The 22,501-nt window shown below is 42.7% G+C and overlaps 1 protein-coding gene across 1 annotated transcript in view; it reads right to left on the bottom strand.

Annotated features, from left to right (window-relative positions):
• The window catches only part of LOC126304244 (uncharacterized), a 134,062-nt gene extending 115,146 nt beyond the window's left edge, over positions 1 to 18,916 (bottom strand). The window contains exons 1-2 of the mRNA XM_049991792.1: positions 18,765 to 18,916; positions 10,547 to 10,699 (exon numbers count right to left, since the gene is read on the bottom strand). Of these exons, the coding sequence (XP_049847749.1) occupies positions 10,547 to 10,699; positions 18,765 to 18,903 (292 nt within the window). The 5' untranslated portion in view covers positions 18,904 to 18,916. The remainder of the gene's footprint in view (positions 1 to 10,546; positions 10,700 to 18,764) is intronic.
• Positions 18,917 to 22,501: the final 3,585 nt, after the last annotated feature.

The raw sequence follows: 22,501 nt of genomic DNA, 5'->3' as shown, positions 1-22,501 counted from the left end.
CAGTTTTTTGCATATAGTGTGAACTGCTTATTTCAACTTTCTGCACTCTTCCAGTTAGGCATGATTTAAACCATTTGAGCACTGTCCCATTCATACCACAGTACTTGAGCCTATCTAGAAGTATTCCATGTTTTACACAATCAAAAGCCTTTGATAGATCACAAAAAATCCCAACGGGTGACTTCCGGTTACTCAGAGCATTTAATATTTCCTTAGTGAAAGTATATATAGCATTTTCCGTTGAAAAACGCTTTTGGAAACCAAATGACATTTTGTTAAAACTTTATTTTTACAAAGGTGTGATGCTGCTCTACAATACATTACTTTTTCAAGAATTTTGGATACGGCAGTCAGAAGAGAGATTGGGCTCTAGTTGTTGACACAGACGAATCCCTTTTTTATGCAGTGGTATAACAATGCCATACTTCAGTCTATCTGGTAAAATACCCTGCTTCAGAGAGCTATTACATATGTGGCTAAGAATCCCACTTCTACCTGTTATCCATTTCATATTGTTTGGTCCTCGACTTTGAACTCATATTCTGGTCATATTGCATTACGAAAATTGATATGTTATGACTTGACAGAACCGCAGAAACGTCTACTTTAATTTAATGTGTGGATATTACATCTTAGCCGAAGTGGGAGCGACATTCGCGGAATACTCTAGAGAAACTGCTCTTTTCCTAGCTCTTTTAGGCGGGTGTCAGTTTTAAGGTCGCATGAAAGTCAGATCGTAATTATGAGAAAAATTCCTTTGCACAGTTTAAATATACAACGTTGATCTATTCACAGACGGATTTTGGTTATTTTCTGATTACTCGTTTCATGTCAAACGCAAGACGCTGCGAATGAGCTTACCGTTGTTAGATTAGATTCAGTTTTTGTTCCATATACCCAAAAATGAGATGATTCTCGTGGGTATGCTACTGCGACGGAAAAGGCACTGGTGTCAAGCTTGAATTTTTATTGTTTACAACATATGTGTTTAAGAATGAATACTCCTCGTGTTTATTAGTCAAGATTCTGTCAAGCAGTTGTGTTAGTAGCGGCAAATGTATGCGAGGCTGGGGTGGTTGTCGCACCGGCCCGACGCTAATGTTGTAATGCGCCATAAACGCCCGTTCTTCGGCGAAGAACAGCAGCTTCGTAGTCGCATTCTAGTACAGCACTTCCGCGTTCAGTTTTTGTTACGAGAAAAGGGAAATTTGCAAATAAATGCTCGATATGAAAGCAACGCACAATACATGAGTATTTGTAAGGCACATTTCAACAGTAAACGGAAAAGTCGATTAGCTCGAATAAATTTTTTAGTAAAAAATAATAACTGAAATAAAACCTAACTTAATCGCTTTCGCTGCTGGCTGAAGTCTCGCTGCTGCTATTGCAGTTTTCTACTTGGACCAGCAACGGTTCTATTGCTGTATCAAGACAGTGGGCTCTTTGTGCATAACTGTTTTGAAGTATGTGTATATGACTCACTGAATTCCTCCACACATTTTGGGGAACACTTTCCAGAGTGGAGCGACACAACTGTAAAGTATCATTTATTTTAAAATTCTCGTTCTCATTTGCTACCTTGTTCTTGACAAACGCCCAAATAAGTTCAATGGCGTTCAATTAACAGTGCAAAACAGGCAATCACAGAAGTTTAATTTCCTTGTCCACTGATTACAATGTGTTTTCCAAAAGGTGTTCCAGCGTCTCGAAGTGCGGTCGCGCGTGTTCCTGTAGGTCATCTTTAGTAAATTTCTCGTATGATGTGGCATTAGATGGGAGCACTACATTATTGCTTTCCATCCATTCAGTAATACACTCCTTTCTCCATTTCGTAGATGGATTTCGTGATACTGGATTTATCATCGTGTGATACGGAGCCTGATCGCATATTTGTTCGATAATTTTTCCGGAACACTCCTAAACCACTCCTCGTAGTGTCTGGCAGTCATTTCAGCATGTTAATCTGCATCTCCTTTTTGCCCAATAAAATATAAGCCAGCAATTTATACGACCCCTTCTTCGTTCCCAATGTGGCACATTATAATCCTTTTTGTGTGAAATCCTTCTTTCCAGTCTTTCTACTCTTGAACCTTCCTCTGTAATCGTACACATTTTCTGATGCGTAAGGCATCTTTGTTCCTTCCAACCAAACTTCTGGAATGATTTCCACCACACCAACTCTCATCGGTGTAATAAACCCAATCCCGCAAGAACTCGTCTGTTTTTCCTGTTGCTTGTTTATTTTTCATGAGCACAGGTTTTTTGTTGAACTTTTTGTATATGAAGCCCTATTTTCGAATAGCACGCCAAATGGTTGTTTCACTAATGTCACGAAAATCTTCCACTTCAGTCTTCAACTTTTCGAACATGATTTCCACTATTGGAAAGTGCTTTTCCACAAAGAAGACGTGGATTTTCTTTTCTTTTCTTTTTTTTTTCTTTTTTTTTTTACTGCTTGAGTAATCTTGTCCAATACAAACTTCTGTCTCCTACCAGAACTATTTTTTGGTGATGCAACACACGAAATTTCTCTATATTCTCTCTAAATTCGCTTCACTGTACTTTCACTAACACCGAGACACTCAGAAGTTCTCTTTATTGGCTGTGATAGGAACTGCTCGCGCCCTGTTCTTTTTTTGGTGCTAGTCGTCATAGGCTTTCCACAACTCCGCAATTGAAATATGATTTCATACAAGTACAAGGCAACTAATTACCTTATGAACACTGTCTCACACGTGAGATTCTCACATGAATACACAACAACGAATGGGAACAAGATTGTTTCCTATCTGATGGGCCGGCCGCAGTGGCCGAGCGGTTCTAGGCGCTTCAGTCCGGAACCGCGCGACTACGCAGGTTCGAATCCTGCCTCGGGCATGGATGTATGTGATGTCCTTAGGTTAGTTATGTTTAGGTAGTTCTAATTTCTAGGGGACTGATGAACTCAGTTGTTAAGTCCAACAGTGTTCAGAGCCATTTTGAACTACCTGATAGGACGCCGCGACGTAAACACTGCTACAATGAAGTGGAAATATTGTTCAGAGGTCCGGCAACATGGTACACGCGAGCACGCGGCCCATAGAAACGCAAAAGCAAATAAACTGAATATGTGGTATTACCACTATATGTAGATTTATATGCATAAAAACATAACAGCTGGAGAGGAAACAGCATAGTTTAAATTTACACTTTTCGTCTTGTTAACATGTTCACTGACAATGCAACAATCTACACCGGCCATGAGGAGGACAAAACGACTAACTGTAAAGTAGCGACAGTTCGTCTGGAAGTTGAGTATGGTTGAATCTTTAAATCGTGCAAAGGAAATTTTTCTTTGAATTGCGGTCTGACTACTATGACTCCTCTCGCTAAAAATGGTCGAGAAAGCATGCTTTCTCTTAAATATTACCGCTTATGCCACACCCTTTTCAACTAAAATGTAGTACTCACGCACCAAATAAAAGAAGACATTTCCACGATTCCAGAAAGGCGCAACTTGTGGTGTGACCAGAATATGAGTTAACAGTCAGGAGCCAACAATTATAAAATGGATAGTAGGTTATGGAACTAGGTAGTAGGTAAAACGTATGAAGAATATGAATTCAGTGTTGTGCTTGAGGTATTCCGTGGATTAGTGATTAACGGGCAGCCGCGCGGAGTGGCCGTGCAGTTAGAGGCGCCATGTCACAAATTGCGCAGCCCCTCCCGCAGGAGGTTCGAGTCTTCCCTCGGGCATGGATGTGTGTGTGTGTTGTCCTTAGAGAAAGTTAGTTTAAGCAGTGTGTAAGTCTAGGGACGATGACCTCTGCAGTCTGGTCCCCTGGTAATTCACACACATTTGAACATTTTTGCTAATAAGTATACAAGATCAGAACTGATATGTCTTTTTCTTTAAATGCAAGATTTAGTAACCACTTGCATAATCTATGGAGCATTATGATGTACAATGTTTCATTGTAAAATATAGCTACATACTGACAATATGCGAGTTTGATGAAATGTGTGTTTACATTTAATTAAAACTACAGTTAAGCCCATGAGAAATTCACACACAAATCTCTTGTTCAAGTTCCCTTACAAAATTGTGGACCTACTGAAAAACTCTGCACCGTCTGTCTGTTCAGTCTGTCTCAGTTTCAGCCTAATTACGCAAGGAGAAACTAAAAATTGCATATCAATTGGATAAAATTACTTCTTACATTCAACAACCAGAAGCTAAACATGTTCATATTATTATTATTATTATTATTATTATTATTATTATTATTGTTACTTTTACTACTACTACCATTACTAGTAGTAGTAGTAGAAAAGGTGTTAGTAGTAATTACAGGAGGTGTGCTTACAGCTATTTATTGCACCTCTACAACTTTTATGCCACACTATTTGATTAGTCTGATAAAGATCACATTGTGATATTTCCACTTACTGGCAGCTGGCAGTTTTAGTATGATGAAATCTATCTTGTGGCCAAGGATATTATTTCATGCAAGTGGGTTGGCCCTCGCTTAGGAGGCAACTGATTCATATCTAGGTCGTGTGATACGAGACAAATATCAGATACCGAAGACCAACTAGTGTATAAAAATTAAACTGTTTATAAATATAATACAAAATACAGTATGGAATTGCATACTGCATACCTATACACAAAAACATAACTGAGGTGACACGGGTCTCTCGTGGCAGTCTAAAACTTTATAACAAATTATCACATTGCATTAAATCAGACAAAATGTAAGAAATGTTAAATAAACTTTAAAAAATGTTTCTTCTAATTATACTATGGTGTTAAAGAATATGTAGTATTATAAACAGTATAATGACAAGATAGATAATAAGATTTTCGTCTGCTGATACTCCAGCATGCAAATTTACTCTTGTATTTGGCCATAAAGTACATGTCTCCGTACATTCTTAGTCTTGCACCTTATGTGTTTTAGAAATCTTATCTATGTAGATTTATTAACGTTATAAATGCATCATGTAGTGAATGACATTATTGTTATGTTACCACACAGACATAGGATTATCTAAAACATTGCAAACTGACTGGTCCAATATCTAACTGTACCCATGTATAGAAAAGCTGAAAAAGACCAATAAAAACACCCTTTTTCGCAGATGTGGATAGGAGGGATGTGATGTACAGCTCCTGACCATAGTCGAGTAAATGGTGTAAATATGGAATACCATTTTGTTTTTATTCATAAATTTCTCATTTTTTCACATTAAGCAAATAAAATATGTGATGTGTGTAGCTTATGCTTTGGGATATACACACATCAAAAAACGTTTTGTATCACCCCCGTTCCCAGAGTTCCTGAAGACAGCCGTTGATTGTGGATATTGAATCACAGACAGTCCCTTTGACTGTTCAGAGATGTCACTAAACCCGCACAAAGATGTAAACAACAATGCATGAGCAGTGCCTATTAGACGGAGGGGGTCCGACAGCTGATCAGTTCCAGTCATTCCACCAGGAAGGAGGTACACGACTCGTGTCGTCTGTAGTTCCACCATGCCTGGACGGTCAATAGCGCGGTTCGATCGTGTCCTCATTGTTATTTTGTGCCAAGAAGGGCTGTCAACAAGGGAAGTGTCCAGGCGTCTCGGAGTGAACTGAACCAAAGTCATGTTGTTCGGTCATGGAGGAGATACAGAGAGACAGGAACTGCCGATGATATGCCTCGCTCAGGCCGCCCAAGGACTACTACCGCAGTGGATGACCGCTACCTACGTATCATGGCTCGGAGGAACCCTGACAGCAACGCCACCATGTCGAATAATGCTTTACGTGCAGCCACAGGACGTCGTGTAACGACTCAGACTATGCGCAGTAGGCAGCATGATGCGAAACTTCATTCCCGACGTCCATGGCGAGGTCCATCTTTGCAACCACGACACCATGCGGCGCGGTACAGATGGGTCCAACCACATGCCAAATGGACTGCTCAGGATTGGCATCACGTTCTCTTCAGCGATGAGTGTCATATATGCCTTCAACCAGACAATTATCGGAGACATGTCTGGAGGCATCAGGTCAGGCTGAACGCCTTAGGCACATAGTCCAGCAAGTGCAGCATGGTGGAGGTTCCCTGCTGTTTTGGTGTGACCTTATGTGGGGGCGACGTACGCCACTGGTGGTCATGGAAGGCGCCGTAGCGGCTGTACGATACGCTAATGCCATCCTCCGACCGACAGTGCAACCATATTGACAGTAAATTGGCGACGTATCCGTGTTCATTGACGACAATTTGCGCCCCCATCGTGCACATCTTGTGAATGACTTCCTTCAGGATAACGAAATCGCTCGACAAGGGTGGCCAGCATGTTACGGACGACTTGTCCCAACAACCACTCTGAGGGATATACGCCGAATCACCGTTTAGGAGTGGGACAATCTGGACCAACAGTGCCTTGATGAACTTGTGGTTAATATGCCACGACAAATACAGGCATGCATCAATGCAAGAGGACGTGCTGCTGGTTATTAGAGGTACTGCAGTGTCCAGCAGTCTGGATCACCACCTCTGAAGGTCTCGCTGTGTGGTGGTACAATATGCAATGTGTGGTTTTCATTACCAATAAAAAGGGCGGACATGATGTTTGTGATAATCTCTATTCCAATTTTTTGTACAGGTTCCGGAACTTTCGGAATCGAGGCGATGCAAAACTTTATTTGATGTGTGTAATCTAATGCTTCTTCTATTTCCGAATACATACTACATTAGGAACATTTCTAAATTACACTTAAGACAGAGTTTGACATTTTCGACACTCTAGCTTATGGGGTACAAGTACGGAATAGCTCATTCGTTTTAAGTTTCTTGAAGTTAAACAAATAATGGAAAGTCTAATAATTCATTGTCAAAACAAAATAACACAATAGAAAACACAATATAAAAACACAAGAGAAAAACACACGAAATATTACATTTTCAGTTATTAAATCCTTTACTCTAAGTAATTTCAATTGAAGAAGTCGCACATATATCGTCCCTTACCGTAACGTGCACCTTTAGTGTGAGCTCACATTTTGCACATTAGACACATTACTCATTCTTCCCCTACCTCGTCCTGCGAAAATTTACCTGAGCAAATGAGAAAATTGCCATCTTCATTAGACAGTACACTGTTGTCCAGAACGCTACTGAGGATGGACGAATCATTTCTCACGCTGAAAACATCATCCTCAGAATCAGATGATTCGTGGTTCCTAGGCTTTAGTGGCCTCTGCTTCTTTGTCTCAGGTTTATTTGTTACTGTCGTCGATACTTCAAGAGATCTCTCTTATCGAGACAAGGTTAGGGCTAGTGAAGGACCTGCTTTTCTCCTCTTCATTTCTGGCCTCATCCTTATTTGTGCAACGCGTGAGTTTTGTCAAGGTGTAATTTCAGATGTGGCGGCAGATGTTCCTCCCTAGACTTCAACATTAGCCTTTCAACTTTTAGAAGCCACTGCTCCTTCACATGGTTCATTGACTGGATCATTGGGTAAATCCTTAAACATTCCTTCATTGCTGGCAATGAAATCTGCATCCGTGAAACTATGAGGGTTTGAGTATTTTTCTGGCACCCTGAACCCACTGACTGCTGTGTCCCTGTCTGGCACTTCAGGAAGACCTTCCCATCCAGATCGGCGATGTCCATGTTTATTACTGGACGTGCATTTTCCCTCATCTGTACGTACATGCTGCTCAGAACAACAGGCTTTCAAAGGACTCGTGAAAGATCTGTCCAGCGGTTGCATCTAGTGGGAGGCATGAGGGGCAGACACAATGTGTTGACATGATTTCGCGTGCGAGATTTGTAATATCCAGTTTCTGGAGTGGTCCATTTTCTTTTCTTTAACACTAATTGCTATTTGCATAGTATACTCATCCCATTGCTTTCGAGCTTGTGAGGTCATTTCCGTAGCAATTCCTATAAGTAAAACAGGCAGTGAAAGTATGGTACAAATATGGAACACTAGTATTCCATATTAATGACACAGCCATCTTGAAATTCAGAAATCTAAATAAAATCGAAAATTATATATAAATCGACAACAAACACGCCATTTTACAGTTTAATGTACTAGCTGAAAGTGTGTTTACAAAATATATTAATAATTGATGTACTATGACAAGAACGAAATTGAAAACCAGTAACCTACAACAATTATTCCTCCTAGTGAATTCATTAAAACAGCTTCACTCACTAGCAATGGCTGCCAGCTGTAATATAAATGCATCCCAAAGCAATCTACAGATGCTGAACGCAGTTTTTAAGCAGCTAACCGAAGTACAGCTCTTACAAGGCGAGAAATTTAGTATTTCATATTAGTATCCCTATTCCACATTTGTACCTCTTCCTCTATTGTGTGCCAGTGACCTGTGCTAAACCCGAATCCTTTTCATGGTACCTCATGGACTGAGAGGATGTGCATTTGTGATCTGTCCGTTGGTTGGGGGACCTGGTTTTGATATGTACTTGCTGATGTTCTAGCAGTAGTTGTCATTGACTTCATTTCACAATGAGAACCATCTGTAACAAGATTAATACGGGAATGTGGAGAAAAATATTCGGGTTGGAAGATGGGACAAAATTTGAGAATTGTCATTTTTACTATAGACAAGTTGGTCAGTTTCGAGAAGCTATTCCTAGCGTTATCTCACTGAAGTCAGCCACGTTAATGCTACAAGTGGCAGAACATGAGGCTAAGCAGAACCAAGGGTCAAGGAAATCGCTTCTGGAAGCGTATGAAATTTCTGTAACGAATAAAAGCTCTGTACTCTGTACACCAGATTCGAAGTGCACGGTGGGTGGCTGTTTATTTCACTAAACAATTTTAATGTTTCTTTGTAAGAATGGACCATGGGCCAATTAATACTATTAGCGTAGGACACGATGGTAGAAGGTGGAGGGGGCAAGAGTGAAAGATGAAAACATATGGTATTTTCGATGACCGTATGATGTTTTTGTAGTGGGTTGTATATACATTTGTAGTGACTTCCTAACAACACCGTTAACATATCACTTTAGTGTACAATCGAGAGCAATACAGACTTAATCACGCTGCAATGAGAAACTTAAGTGGTATCGTACATTGCTATTTGTGTCTCTGTGTATTTTCGATGATCACTGATGAAAGACGAGACCACATCATTTTACATAACACTAAAAATGCAGAAATCACCCTTCAATAGTACACTGAAGCCCCAAAGAAACTGGCATATGCACGCGTATTCAAATACAGAGATATGTAAATAGGCACAATACGGCGCTGCGGTCGTAAAACCTATATAAGACAACAAGTGCCTGGTGCAGCTGTTAGAACGGTTACTGCTGCTGCAATGGTGGGTTTATCAAGATTTAAGTGAGTTTGAACGTGGTGTTATAGTCGGCGTACGAACGATGGGACACAGTATCTCCGAGGTAGCGATGAAGTGGGGACTTTCTCTTAGGACCACTTCATGAGTGTACCGTGAATGTCAGGAATCCGGTAAAACATTAATCGTGCAAGAACGGGATCAACGACGACTGACGAGATCGTTCAACGTGACAGAAGTGCAACCCTTCCGCAAATTTCTGCAGATTTCAATGAGATTTCAATGCTGGGTCATCAGCAAGTGTCAGTGCACGAACCATTCAACAAAACATCATCGATATGAGCTTTCGGAGCAGAAGGCCTCTGGTGTACCCTTGTGACTGCACGACACAAAGCTTTACGCCTCGCCTGGGCCCGTCAACACCGTCATTGGACTGTTGATGACTGGAGACATGTTGTCTGGTCAGACGAGTATCGTTGCAAATTGTATCGAGCGGATGGGCGTGTACTATTATGGAGACAACCTCACGGACCGTGCATGTCATCAGGGGGCTGTTCAGGCTGGTGGAGGCTCTGTAATGGTGTGGCGTGTGTGCTGTTGGAGCGATATGGGACCCCTGGTACGTTTAGTTACGACTCTGACAGGTGACACGTACGTAAGCCTCATCACCTTCATCCATTCATAACCATTTTGCCTTCTGACGGACTTGAGCAATTCCAGCAGGGCAATGCGACACTCCATACGTCCCGAATTGCTAGAGAGTGGCTCAAGGAACATTCTTCTCAGTTTAAACAGTTTCGCAGGCCGTCAAACTCCCCAGACATGAACATTATTGCGCATATGACGGATTTATGGACAGCAATTCAGGATTCATGTGCTCAATTCCCTCTAGCACTACTTCAGACATTAGCCGAGTCCATGCCACGTCGTGTTGCGGCACTTCTGCATGCTCGCGAGGGCCCTACACGATGATATTAGGCAGGTGTACCAGTTTCTTTGGCTCTTTGGTGTATCTAAGAACCCAGTGACAGCTTAGTCTCTAAGCAACATCTCTCCTGGTTGCCAGTGCTAATTTTGGTTTGCTCTTGTTCCCTCAGTTTATTTCAGATTTATCTAGGGATACCTTCTTTGAAAGCCAAGCCCATCTTTCTTCGGAGTTCTTGTCCAACTGTAATTTTAGTCTCTGTAAACAACTGATTGCTGAGCAGCTGCAGGTGAAGAAAATGCACTCACTGACGCAGCAGCAACCTAGGGAGTTGGCGCAGGTCCCAGAAGCGATACCGCCGTTGTTGCTGCATTCTCTCCGGGTGAAGCACGTCCCGTTCAGTCCGTTGTCCGCCGCGCACTGCCTGTTGGCGAAGCGCACCACCGGGAGGAATGGGAAGACTGAAACACAAGCCGGCCGCCTCGTTATTCAGCAGTCACCAACAACTATAATCATGGGAAGTAAGATGCGTATGATACATTAGTCTCTGAATTTACTTCTTTGCTAAAAATTATATTGAAAACGCATTCGTGAGATAACTTCTATCTTAGTATTTATTTTGCGAGTTTTACGTATAATTGTTGAGAACACGAGAGCTATAGTCACAACTCCTCTTCATCTGCTGTGAAATGCAGCCATCAAGGCTCAAAATGAGCGGAAGTATTGTTCTATATCTTTGTGTCATTATAGTTCCAGGAAGCCTGCCATTGCTTACGCTTACGCCTGCAATTGCAGATAACATAGTTAACTCTATGCGCTGTAAATGTTCGTTGCAGATTTTTGATACGGTTTTCACAACTTCGGAAATATCATTTTTGACGATGTTACGATGATCTGAAAATGGGCCTCGGCCCGAAACTAGTCATCGAGTCAATAAAATAAGTAAATTTTGCAAACTTTGGACTGGTTTTTCGTTGTACTAATTGACAGAAGTTGCTGGCCTAGAGCTACTCCAGCATGCTGGAAGTTCGTAAAATTCGTTTGTAAATATATTATGCCACTAAAAGACATAAGCTATTAAGCGAAACAGTCGGACAACCAGAATTCTTTTGAATTGAAAGTGGAGGTAATCAAGCTTTTTCCGATGCTGTTTTACGCTCCATTCACAGATTTTGAGTTCAGCCACAGAGTACCGTTACAATATGTCTGGCATGGTTGAATGCATTTCTTTAAATTTTTCCTGCATGCAACCGATTCAGATAAGCCAGTATTCCCAGTCCGCCGTCAAATGTCGCAGTTTTAACAGTTTCTAAGTTTCCAGCTCCCACCGTTAAACACAATGTAGAGTAGGTTTTCCCGACTTGTGATTCGCGATGTTTTTCTTTGTGGCATGGTTAGGTGGCATGTTTGGCGAAATTTTGTTCTGTTCAGAGGTATAAACTTAATAATATAACACATACAATTTATAATAAAACGTATTTATTTTTTAACACGAACTGTAATTGCGTATTATCTATTTCGAGATGGGTTTATACAAGTCAGTGGCTGCAACGGCTCGAAACTAAGTTTTACTTGTCGATGATTAGAATGATATAAAAAATACGGAGCAGGAGCTACTTCACTCTTTAGATCCAGTGATAATCAGAGTAAGAACACTCTAGTAAATTGGTAAGTGTTAGAGAACACACTGCCTAAGCAGGCAGAATCCGTTTTGTGTGTTTTGACCGTGTACTGTGTTTCTAGGCCAGGGAGGGTAAATAAAACCGTCTAAAATCCATAAGACAACTGGCCAGTGTTACAAGTCGGCAGTTGGAAATCCGCCGCGTTAAATGGAATCATGCCACCGTTGACTACCTGTCTCCGGTGTGGTGATCTGTGTTATTACATCACAGGAACAAGTCAGTTGATTGACATTTTGACTTGACTAATTTTAGTTTCTATGAGTGTTTTATACAAGGATAGGCTCATTCGAGATTTTAGCAAAAATTCATTTCTTATTCTGGGTTAAATTTCAACACTTTCTTTGTTAGTTTGCTGTTTGCTAAAAATGGAACGTTGAGCGAGGTGGTACAATGATTGAGATAAGATAACAATCATGTTCGGAATGAGCGGTGCTCGGTTACCCGCGTAACCCGGTTTTAGTCAAGATTTAGTTTTTACGTTTTTGTCACTCGGTCATTTAATATGAAGGCATGGATGGTTCTTTCAGCGAGGTCATGGTCGATTTCCTCGCACAAAGTACGCGTGTTTCAACTGCGGTGACGAACTTAAATCTTTCTTCCCTTATTCTGAATTTGTAACGCCAGCAAATACAGGAACCGGTAGAGAATGAGGTCTATTTTCTGTACTAAGCAAAAACGTTTCTTTTCAAAAGTTGGTAGCTAGTGAAGGATCCATGCGAAGCAGCAAAAGTTTCTGGAAGACTTTATATTCACTATAAAAGATTATGCATCTCCACTCGGAGTACAGACAGTCCGCTTGTTTCCGCACTAGGGTTTATTTCTTTGGTGGAGACTAGTAATACGGCTTGACTGACCGTAGTCTGTATAAAAATGTTTCAAGTTACGCTACTGGTCATCGAGAACCAAGGGCTCAACAACTGAGGGAAGAACAAATAGCAAAAGAAATAGTGTCGGTGGAAATTAAGAGACTTATACCAAATAAATTAATAAGAGATGGAACTGATCACCCGTGGTGCACAAAACAGGCCAAAATACTATTGCAGAAGCAACGAAAAAAGCATGCTAAATTTAAAAGAACCCAAGACTCGCAAGACTGGCAAAGTCTATAACATGAACTTCTTACATATGGAAACTACCAGTTTGTTTCGTCCATGACACAAATAAAGCCTATAGAAAATAGTATTGGACATAGTAACATCGTTTGTGTCCATCGACAAAAAAAAAAAAAAAAAAAAAGGCAGGCTTTCAATAATGATGGAGAACAGCAATCAGTCGTCCTTTCATTTCAACCTTTATTAAAGCAAATCTTGATTTCATCTAGTGCCTAGCCATTATCAATGCACTATTTCTTAGTTTCAATATATGTCCTAGTATGTCAGTCTCCTGTTGTTCGGGCTTCTATACTGTGTAGTCTTGAATGAACTGTGACAGAAGCCCGAACAACAGGACATGTATTGAAACTAGGAAATAGTGCATTGATAATGGTTAAGCAGTAGCCGAAATCTAGATTTGTTTTAATAAAGCTTCAAAGGAAAGGACGATTGGTTGCTACGCTACGTCATTATTGAAAGTCATATCACAGGCGTTGAGAGCATTCCAGATTCCTAATGGGAGATAACTTCATGACAGCAGGTAAGCTGCACTACAGTGAGGTCACGAATGTCGTAGGACAGCAATGTACACACATACAGATGGCTATAATATCGCGAAAGCAAGGTATAAAAGAGCAGCGCATTGGCGGAGCTGTCATTTGTACTCAGGTGATTCGTGTGAAAAGGTTTCCAAGATGATAATGCCCGCACGACGGGAATTAAGAGACTCTGAACGCAGAATAATAGTTGGAACTAGACAAGTGGGTCATTCCATTTCTGAAATCGTTAGGGAATTCAATATTCCGACATCCACAGTACCGAGAATACCAAATTTAAGTATTACCTCTCAACACGGACAACACAGTGATTGACAGCTGTCCCTTAACGACCGAGAGCTGCAGCATTTGTGTAGAGTAGTCAGGGTTAACAGAAGAACAACGCTGCCTGAAATGACTGAAGAAATCAATGTGGGACGTGCGATGAGCGTATCCGCTAGGGTAGTGCGGCGAAATGTGGCGTTAACGGGGTACAGCTGCAGACTACCGACGCTAGAGCCTTTACTAACAGCACGACATCCCCTGCAGCGCCTTTCCTGGGCTTGTGACCATATCGGTTGGCCCCTAATCGACTGCAAAACCGCGGGCTGGTCAGATGAGGCCCGATTTCAGTTGGTACGAGCTGATGGTAGGATTCGAGTGGGGCGCAGACCCCACGAAGCCATGGATCCAAGTTGTTGGGTTGGGTTGCTAGGGGAAGAGACCAAACAGCGAGATCATCGGTCTCATTGGATTTGGGAAGTATGGGGGAGGAATTTGTCCGTGCCCTTTCAAAGGTACCATCCCGGCATTTACCTGAAGCGATTTAGGGAAATCACGGAAAACCTAAATCAGGATGGCCGGACGCGGGATTGAACCGTCGTCCTTCCGAATGCGAGTCCAGTGTGCTACTCACTGCGCCACCTCTCTCGGTAGGATCCAAGTTGTCAACAAGGCACTGTGAAAGCTGGTGGTGCCTCCATAATGGTGTCGGCTGTGTTTCCATGAACCGATCATTGACTGGAAATGGTTATATTTGGCTACTTCGAGACCATCTGCAGACATTCATGGACTTCATGTTGTGAAAGACAATGCGCCGTGTTACCGGGCCACAATTGTTCGCAACTGGTTTGGTTCCTGTAGTATTCAATTCTGTATGACCACGTTCGGTTACACAGTATCTGTTTTATAAATGATATGGGCTGATTTATTCATTTCTATCAACGAATACTACTGACGTCTCATCATGTCCTTGTGGAAAGGAATTTCCTTTTCTGTTAAACAGGAGATCATATCTCTCCTCGTAGATTTTGATGCTGAAGCATGACAGAGTTGTCTAGTGTGGTAAGGACGTTATCTATGAAGATGACAGTATTATGTAATAAACTCCTGGAAATTGAAATAAGAACACCGTGAATTCATTGTCCCAGGAAGGGGAAACTTTATTGACACATTCCTGGGGTCAGATACATCACATGATCACACTGACAGAACCACAGGCACATAGACACAGGCAACAGAGCATGCACAATGTCGGCACTAGTACAGTGTATATCCACCTTTCGCAGCAATGCAGGCTGCTATTCTCCCATGGAGACGATCGTAAAGATGCTGGATGTAGTCCTGTGGAACGGCTTGCCATGCCATTTCCACCTGGCGCCTCAGTTGGACCAGCGTTCGTGCTGGACGTGCAGACCGCGTGAGACGAAGCTTCATCCAGTCCCAAACATGCTCAATGGGGGACAGATCCGGAGATCTTGCTGGCCAGGGTAGTTGACTTACACCTTCTAGAGCACGTTGGGTGGCACGGATACATGCGGACGTGCTTTGTCCTGTTGGAACAGCAAGTTCCCTTGCCGGTCTAGGAATGGTAGAACGATGGGTTCGATGACGGTTTGGATGTACCGTGCACTATTCAGTGTACCCTCGACGATCAACAGAGGTGTACGGCCAGTGTAGGAGATCGCTCCCCACACCATGATGCCGGGTGTTGGCCCTGTGTGCCTCGGTCGTATGCAGTCCTGATTGTGTCGCTCACCTGCACGGCGCCAAACACGCATACGACCATCATTGGCACCAAGGCAGAAGCGACTCTCATCGCTGAAGACGACACGTCTCCATTCGTCCCTCCGTTCACGCCTGTCGCGACACCACTGGAGGCGGGCTGCACGATGTTGGGGCGTGAGCGGAAGACGGCCTAACGGTGTGCGGGACCGTAGCCCAGCTTCATGGGGACGGTTGCGAATGGTCCTCGCCGATACCCCAGGAGCAACAGTGTCCCTAATTTGCTGGGAAGTGGCGGTGCGGTCCCCTACGGCACTGCGTAGGATCCTACGGTCTTGGCGTGCATCCGTGCGTCGCTGCGGTCCGGTCCCAGGTCGACGGGCACGTGCACCTTCCGCCGACCACTGGCGACAACATCGATGTACTGTGGAGACCTCACGCCCCACGTGTTGAGCAATTCGGCTGTACGTCCACCCGGCCACCCGCATGCCCACTATACGCCCTCGCTCAAAGTCCGTCAACTGCACATACGGTTCACGACCACGCTGTCGCGGCATGCTACCAGTGTTAAAGACTGCGATGGAGTTCCGTATGCCACGGCAAACTGGCTGACACTGACGGCGGCGGTGCACAAATGCTGCGCAGCTAGCGCCATTCGACGGCCAACACCGCGGTTCCTGGTGTGTCCGCTGTGCCGTGGGTGTGATCATTGCTTGTACAGCCCTCTCGCAGTGTCCGGAGCAAGTATGGTGGGTCTGACACACCGGTGTCAATGTGTTCTTTTTTCCATTTCCAGGCGTGTATATTGAAACTAAGGGACACGTGTTCCTGCTTTTTGAGAAAATCGAGGTCAGTTAATGACGGAAAATCGTATTTTCAGTGTTATACATAGAAAGATCGTCTAAAAACGAATATTGTTATTAATATAGGCGTATCATGTAGTAAAATATATTAACTTTTTTGTTTTCATGCTGTAGCGTGGGTACCCACGGTTCTAGATGGTTAGCAGAGAGGGGCTGGTGGTCTAGCGGCCAAGGTATTAGACTACCAAACTGCTCGACCGTGTTCGATTCTTGGTCGTAGGAGGTGTGATTAATAATCAAGTAAGTGTATATAATGTACTGACACTTATTTTCATCGTGATACATGACGCGCTACTATAATACTTTCGTAGACGATTATGCTTAATCTATGTGATACCAACGAAATGCAATTCTCTTTGTCAGTCGCGTGATGTTTACCTTCTCCGACACGTGAAAAATTTATTCGCACAACTTCAAGATCATGCGACATCACAGCAGAGAATTGCAAGACGGTACAGATGATATCAAAATTAATGCGTTGTCCATAACCAGTTGACCACGCCTGTCCTTCAAGATATGCTTTTACACGCTTGGTACGCATCCAAATGATATCTGATAGATCTGTTTTTGGCAGCATGAATCAGATATGTTTTCCACAAAAAGTATACCGGAAAAAATATCGATTTGGCGTGATTTCATTCGTGCGTTGCCCATGGAGCGAGAAATATTTGTGCTTTGCCTGTTTCTGTGATATGTTTCACCCTACTGATCGCGAGAACGCTCACGAATAAACGATCAGTTAGAATCACACAGTAATATACTATGACAGTTATTTTTGGCCAGCTGGGGTGGCCGAGCGGTTCTAGGCGCTAGTCTGTAACCGCGCGACCGCTACGGTTGCAGGGTCGAATCCTGCCTCGGGCATGGATGTGTGTGATGTCCTTAGGTTAGTTAAGTTTAAGTAGTTCTACGTTCTAGGGGACTGATGACTTCAGAAGTTGAGTCCCATAGTGCTCAGATCCATTTGAACCGTTTTTGTTATTTTTGTACTATATATCACGATGAAAATAGCTGTGAATACAGTACGTACAGGGTGACAGTTATTGTACTACATAAAAAAGTAAATTATGTACAAATTCTGCATGACTCGCTGAAGTGTCGCAGTATCGATGCCGTCGATGACCTCCTGAATGGGTGTTTTCACGTCAGCACTGATTTGGAGTTTTCGCTGTACACCTATAGCCCCACAAAAAGGAGTCGCATGTGTGCAGAACCGGAGAATAAAGCGACAAATCGAGGTGTCCCCTGGGTACCTCAGAGCCACATTTCGCTCCCCAAAGTGGTCCTCCAGGAGATCAAAGACTCTCCTCCTTCGACAGGATCGAGCTCCGACCTTCATGAACCACATATTGTCGAAATCAGGGTCGCTTTGGATAACGCAGATGAAATCATCGTCCAAACCCTTCACTTACGGTTCGGTAGTCACCGTACCATCAAAGAATATAGCACCGATTAATCCGTGATTGGACGTTATACACCACACAGACGCCCGTTGAGGGCGAAGAGATCTCACGATCTCGAAATGTGGATTCTCAGTCTCCCAAATAGGCTAATTTTGCTTATTGGTTAACCCAAATGAAAGTGGGCTTCGTCGCTAAAGCAAATCATAGTAGTTCCCATGATGCCACATGACCAACCGTGCAGTGTGAACGTCCTAGCGCAAACCGTTCAGAAGTTATGACGATTTTATTTCATGTAATTCAACAAATGTCACCCTGTGCACTTATTTGATTAAAAAATATCGAATGAAAAAAAAACCAGAGCTAATATTGGAACACGGACTAGTAGTGAAGTGGCCGGCCAGAGTGGCCGAGCTGTTCTCGGCGCTACTGTCTGGAACCGCGCGACCGCTGCGGTCGCAGGTTCGAATGGTGCCTCGGGCATGGATATATGTGAAGTCCTTGGGTTAATTAGTTTTAAGTAGTTCTAAGTTCTAGGGGATTGATGACCACAGAAGTTAAGTCCCATAGTGCTAAGGGCCATTTGAACCATTTGAACCAGTAGTTTAGTGGCCTAATCCCTTGACCTCGGTCTGCTAGCCGGGTAGAATGATGGATACCCGAGATACAGCATGAAAAACCAAAAACCTTAATAACTCCAGCGTTATTATCTCTGGACCCTATAACTTGTTAATAAAAATGTTTGTTCTTAGACGCTCTTCCGATGTATATATTTGAAAGGCGACTTTTCGCCTTCAAGTTTGACCTCGTTTTTTTCAAAAAAAACTTGGGAGTGTCTAGCAAAAAACCGAAATACATGAATATTTTGAAACCAGAGCGTCCTTGCAGAACTTGATTAAAATTGGTGACCCACATGTCAGACCACCCATTGTGCGAGGTTGGTCACTTACAGCGATGGCTGCGCTGCTCGTGCGGTAGCAGGTCGTTGTCCGCGTCTTCGCCCTGGGGCAGCCAGCCCGTGGCGGAGGCGGCGAGGAGCGCGGCGGCGGCGACGGCGACGGCCAGCCCCCAGCTGCTGCGGCCGCCCATGCTCGGTCCTCGCGCAGCACTGCCCACTGCCCGCCGACACCGCGCGCTCCTTGGCTGCCACTTAGCGCCTGCCCGGAACCGCTACGGCCGCTGCCACTGTGCGCTAACACAGCTCGGGTCACCAAACGGCGCCTTGTTCCTCACGAGGTTCACGGTTAGCTTCTGCCTCGAGTGCAAAATACGTGTGGATCAAACGGGGAACTAATTACCAGTTACTGCATCTTGAGGTTCTAGCTCACTCTTGTCTTCGAGTTTGCATACAAACAAATATGCAGTGCTGTTTTTCTGTGGGAACGCTGGGGGATGCGTACCCCTATACTTTTTCGTCGACAAAGTAATTTTTTTACGGTGCTGAGAACTTGAAAGAGTGCCAAAGATTTATTTCATGGACGTAAATTTTTTTACTTCATTTTTTCGTGTTGGTAATTGCAATACGAACGATGCCAGTGCAGTTTTTGGTGGGAAAAATCGATGTCATTGACTGTTTCAAGCATTTCGAAGCCGCGGCAACCATTCTCGACAACTGAATCGCTGGCAGCCAGTTCGACAAGCATGTAGTGGCTTCGCCCGCTAATAATGGGCGATGGTAGTGCTAAACGGATATGCGTACGCTCAAATCGCATGCTTCATTTGAGGTGATGTAAACTGAAGTGTTCGATACCTCTTTCTCTTGTATGTTTGTGTGTTTCTCTGTATCGCCTGCTTCATTTGAGCTGTAAAATCAACTGAGGAGTCCGATACTTTTTTTGTAGTTCGACATGTTGATGACGTCATGGCTAAAAGCAGACGGGTGGTATGCCATGCTTCAGTTGTAACTAATTTTCGGCTGCGTTATATCCCATGTCGGAGTACCCGCAAACATTTTTTTTAGAAAAAAAGCACTGCAAATATGTTTTTGTAAAGTTTCCGCCTTGAGAAAATACGATTTTTTCTTCTGTTTACTCAGACGTGTTTCGCAGAAGTTACAGCATAATCAGTGGTTTCTTTTGTTTTCTTTCTACTAAACAACGAGAAAACGATCTTACTTACAGTATACATAGAATTTCGGGTTTAAAAAAATTCACAAATTTCAAAACCTATTACCTTTTTATATATACCTTGTTGACATGTGCTGTAGTTTTTGTAGCTTTCTGTATTTTGCGTTATAACTGTTTTTCTTTCACAGATTTTCATCTGAAGTCATACAGAACTTAACATAGAAAAGTCATTTACATCGAAAACTTTCGACTGGGAATGTTAGACTTCAGTGATTAACATTATAACATTCTATGTGAAATATTGTGTGTCTCTATTGGGAAAACCTGAAGAAGTATGTGCACACACATTGTGTGCACCGAGATAAATCCTCTCACATAGAGCCGGCCGGTGTGGCCGAGCGATTCTAGGCGCTTCAGTCTGCAACCGCGCGACCGCTAGGGTCGCAGGTTCGAATCCTGCCTCGGGCATGGATGAGTGTGATGTCCTTAGGTTAGCTAGGTTTAAGTAGTTCTAAGTTCTAGGGGACTGATGACCTCAGATGATAAGTCCCATAGTGCTCAGAGCCATTTGAATCTCTTACATAGACTACGATAATGTTAACCACGACAGTCTAACAAATCGATTGGAAAATATTCGATGTAAATAAATTATCTACCCTAACTTCTCTCTGGTGGCAGATGATAAAGTGCGAAAGAAAAACAGCTGTAAAGAAAAGTACAGAAAGCCACAGAAACCACAGCAGGTGATGAGAAGATATATATAAATATTTTGTCTATTTTCAAATTTCTGAATACTTTTCTGACCAACTGAAATTTTATATGTACTGATACTAGAGATCAATTTCGCTGTGTTCTGGTAGAAAAAAAAAATAATGATACTGTAACGACGGTAAAACATCTGGATAAGAGGCAGAAAATGTGTCTGATCAAGGCGGAACCTATTCAAAGATGAATTTATTTGTAAGCAAACACGGACACAAGGGTGAGCTTCAACTCAAAATGCAGTAAATGTGAAAAAAACAGCAATGATGCCAAACACATAAAGCCACAAAAAGCACCGTATCTCATAACAAGGCATATAAATGTATAAATTTATGCTTTCAAATTTGTGAGTACTTCTCTTAAAAATTCAAATTCTATTTTGACACGTAGTGAAGAAAAATTTTCCTGTTATTTGGTAGAAAGAAAATAAAAAAATACCACTGATGACATTGTAACTTCCAGCAAAATGTGCCTGAGCAAAAGTAAGGAGAAAAAAATCTGTTTTCTCAAGGTAGAATCCATCAAAAAACAAATTTACCAGTCACAGCGTTTACGAAACCGTTACTGGAACTGTAAAATACGTCACCCATTATTTGCCCCCCCTTTCCTTCGGCCTGTCGTACAACTTCCCAACAGAAAATACTAAACAAAAGTTTTGAGCTACACTTATGACTGGCGTCATGTTCTGTTTTGCTATCGAAAACCTATTTCTCAATACTGTTTCGACCACTGGAAGTTGCTATCTGCAACCACCTCTGTAACGGAGGTAAAAGTAAACTTATATTCTCATTTTATGCTGTACGAGAGCTATGCTGAAACGACTGGAGGTGTCATTTGCATGGGTCATACATATAGGCATACATATCAGCGATCGCGGACCCTGAACATCATGCGCCTACCTTGACAATGTTCCTCCATAGATAGCGATCTTTTGCACTTTGTGAAGTTCATCCACTCACTGCTTTCCTGGTCTTCCTATTAGACGGATACCATCAGGTTTTCCCTCTAGCACAGATTTGGCAATGCAAATATCTGGCCTACTGGCAGTGTTCCCTAGCAGGCTTATTCCCCGCGCTTTCTTTTTCTGCATGACGTTCGGTTGTTTCATCAGGACGTAGAGTATTTGGTTCTTTCTACGTCTCCTAGTGTTTTTTTCCGCAGGCTGATCCAAAGATCTTCCTCATATTTTTTCCTTGCAAAGATCAACACGTTCTCTTCACTTTGTTTATATGTTTATTTTTTTATTCTCTTAAGGTATATGCCCCATATGACAACACTGCTACTATCACCGCATTATAGCCGTTAAGTTTGTTCTTAATAGACAGATTTTTTTGATTGACATTATATCCTTCAGACTGAAATAAGTTTTAGGCACACTGACAATGATTAATTTCTTATTTTAAGCTGTTATGCTTGTTGAACCAGGCTCCAAGATATTTAAAATTTTCCACTTCAGCTACATTCCATATACCTACTAGTAAAGGGGCATTATTAGGATCTTCCGTGAATACGTCCATCATACCAGGTCTCTCATCATTAATCCACGGTTCCCCCGTCTTGTTGGCATTCTTTGCTAGGTCAACTACAGTTTCTGCCATGTCTTCCTCCGACTCTCGTATGGCTCCAAAGTCGTTTGCATATTCCAGTGATTGGGTTCTGCCGTTTAGCTTCATCTCTTTGCCTTCTCTTTTCATTTCCCCAGTGTCTTTCTCCAGGGGAATGAGAAAGCTGAGTAGTTGGCAAAGAAAACAACAAAGCGTGGCCGGCCGGGGTGGCCGAGCGGTTCTAGGCGCTACAGTCTGGAGCCGCGCGACCGCTACGGTCGCAGGTTCGAATCCTGCCTCGGGCATGGATGTGTG

This window comes from Schistocerca gregaria, chromosome 1 (genome assembly GCF_023897955.1).
Source record: "Schistocerca gregaria isolate iqSchGreg1 chromosome 1, iqSchGreg1.2, whole genome shotgun sequence".
Classification (NCBI taxonomy): domain Eukaryota; kingdom Metazoa; phylum Arthropoda; class Insecta; order Orthoptera; family Acrididae; genus Schistocerca; species Schistocerca gregaria.
The sequence above is the reverse complement of the archived record's forward strand: the minus strand, read 5'-3'. Positions and strand labels throughout refer to the sequence as shown.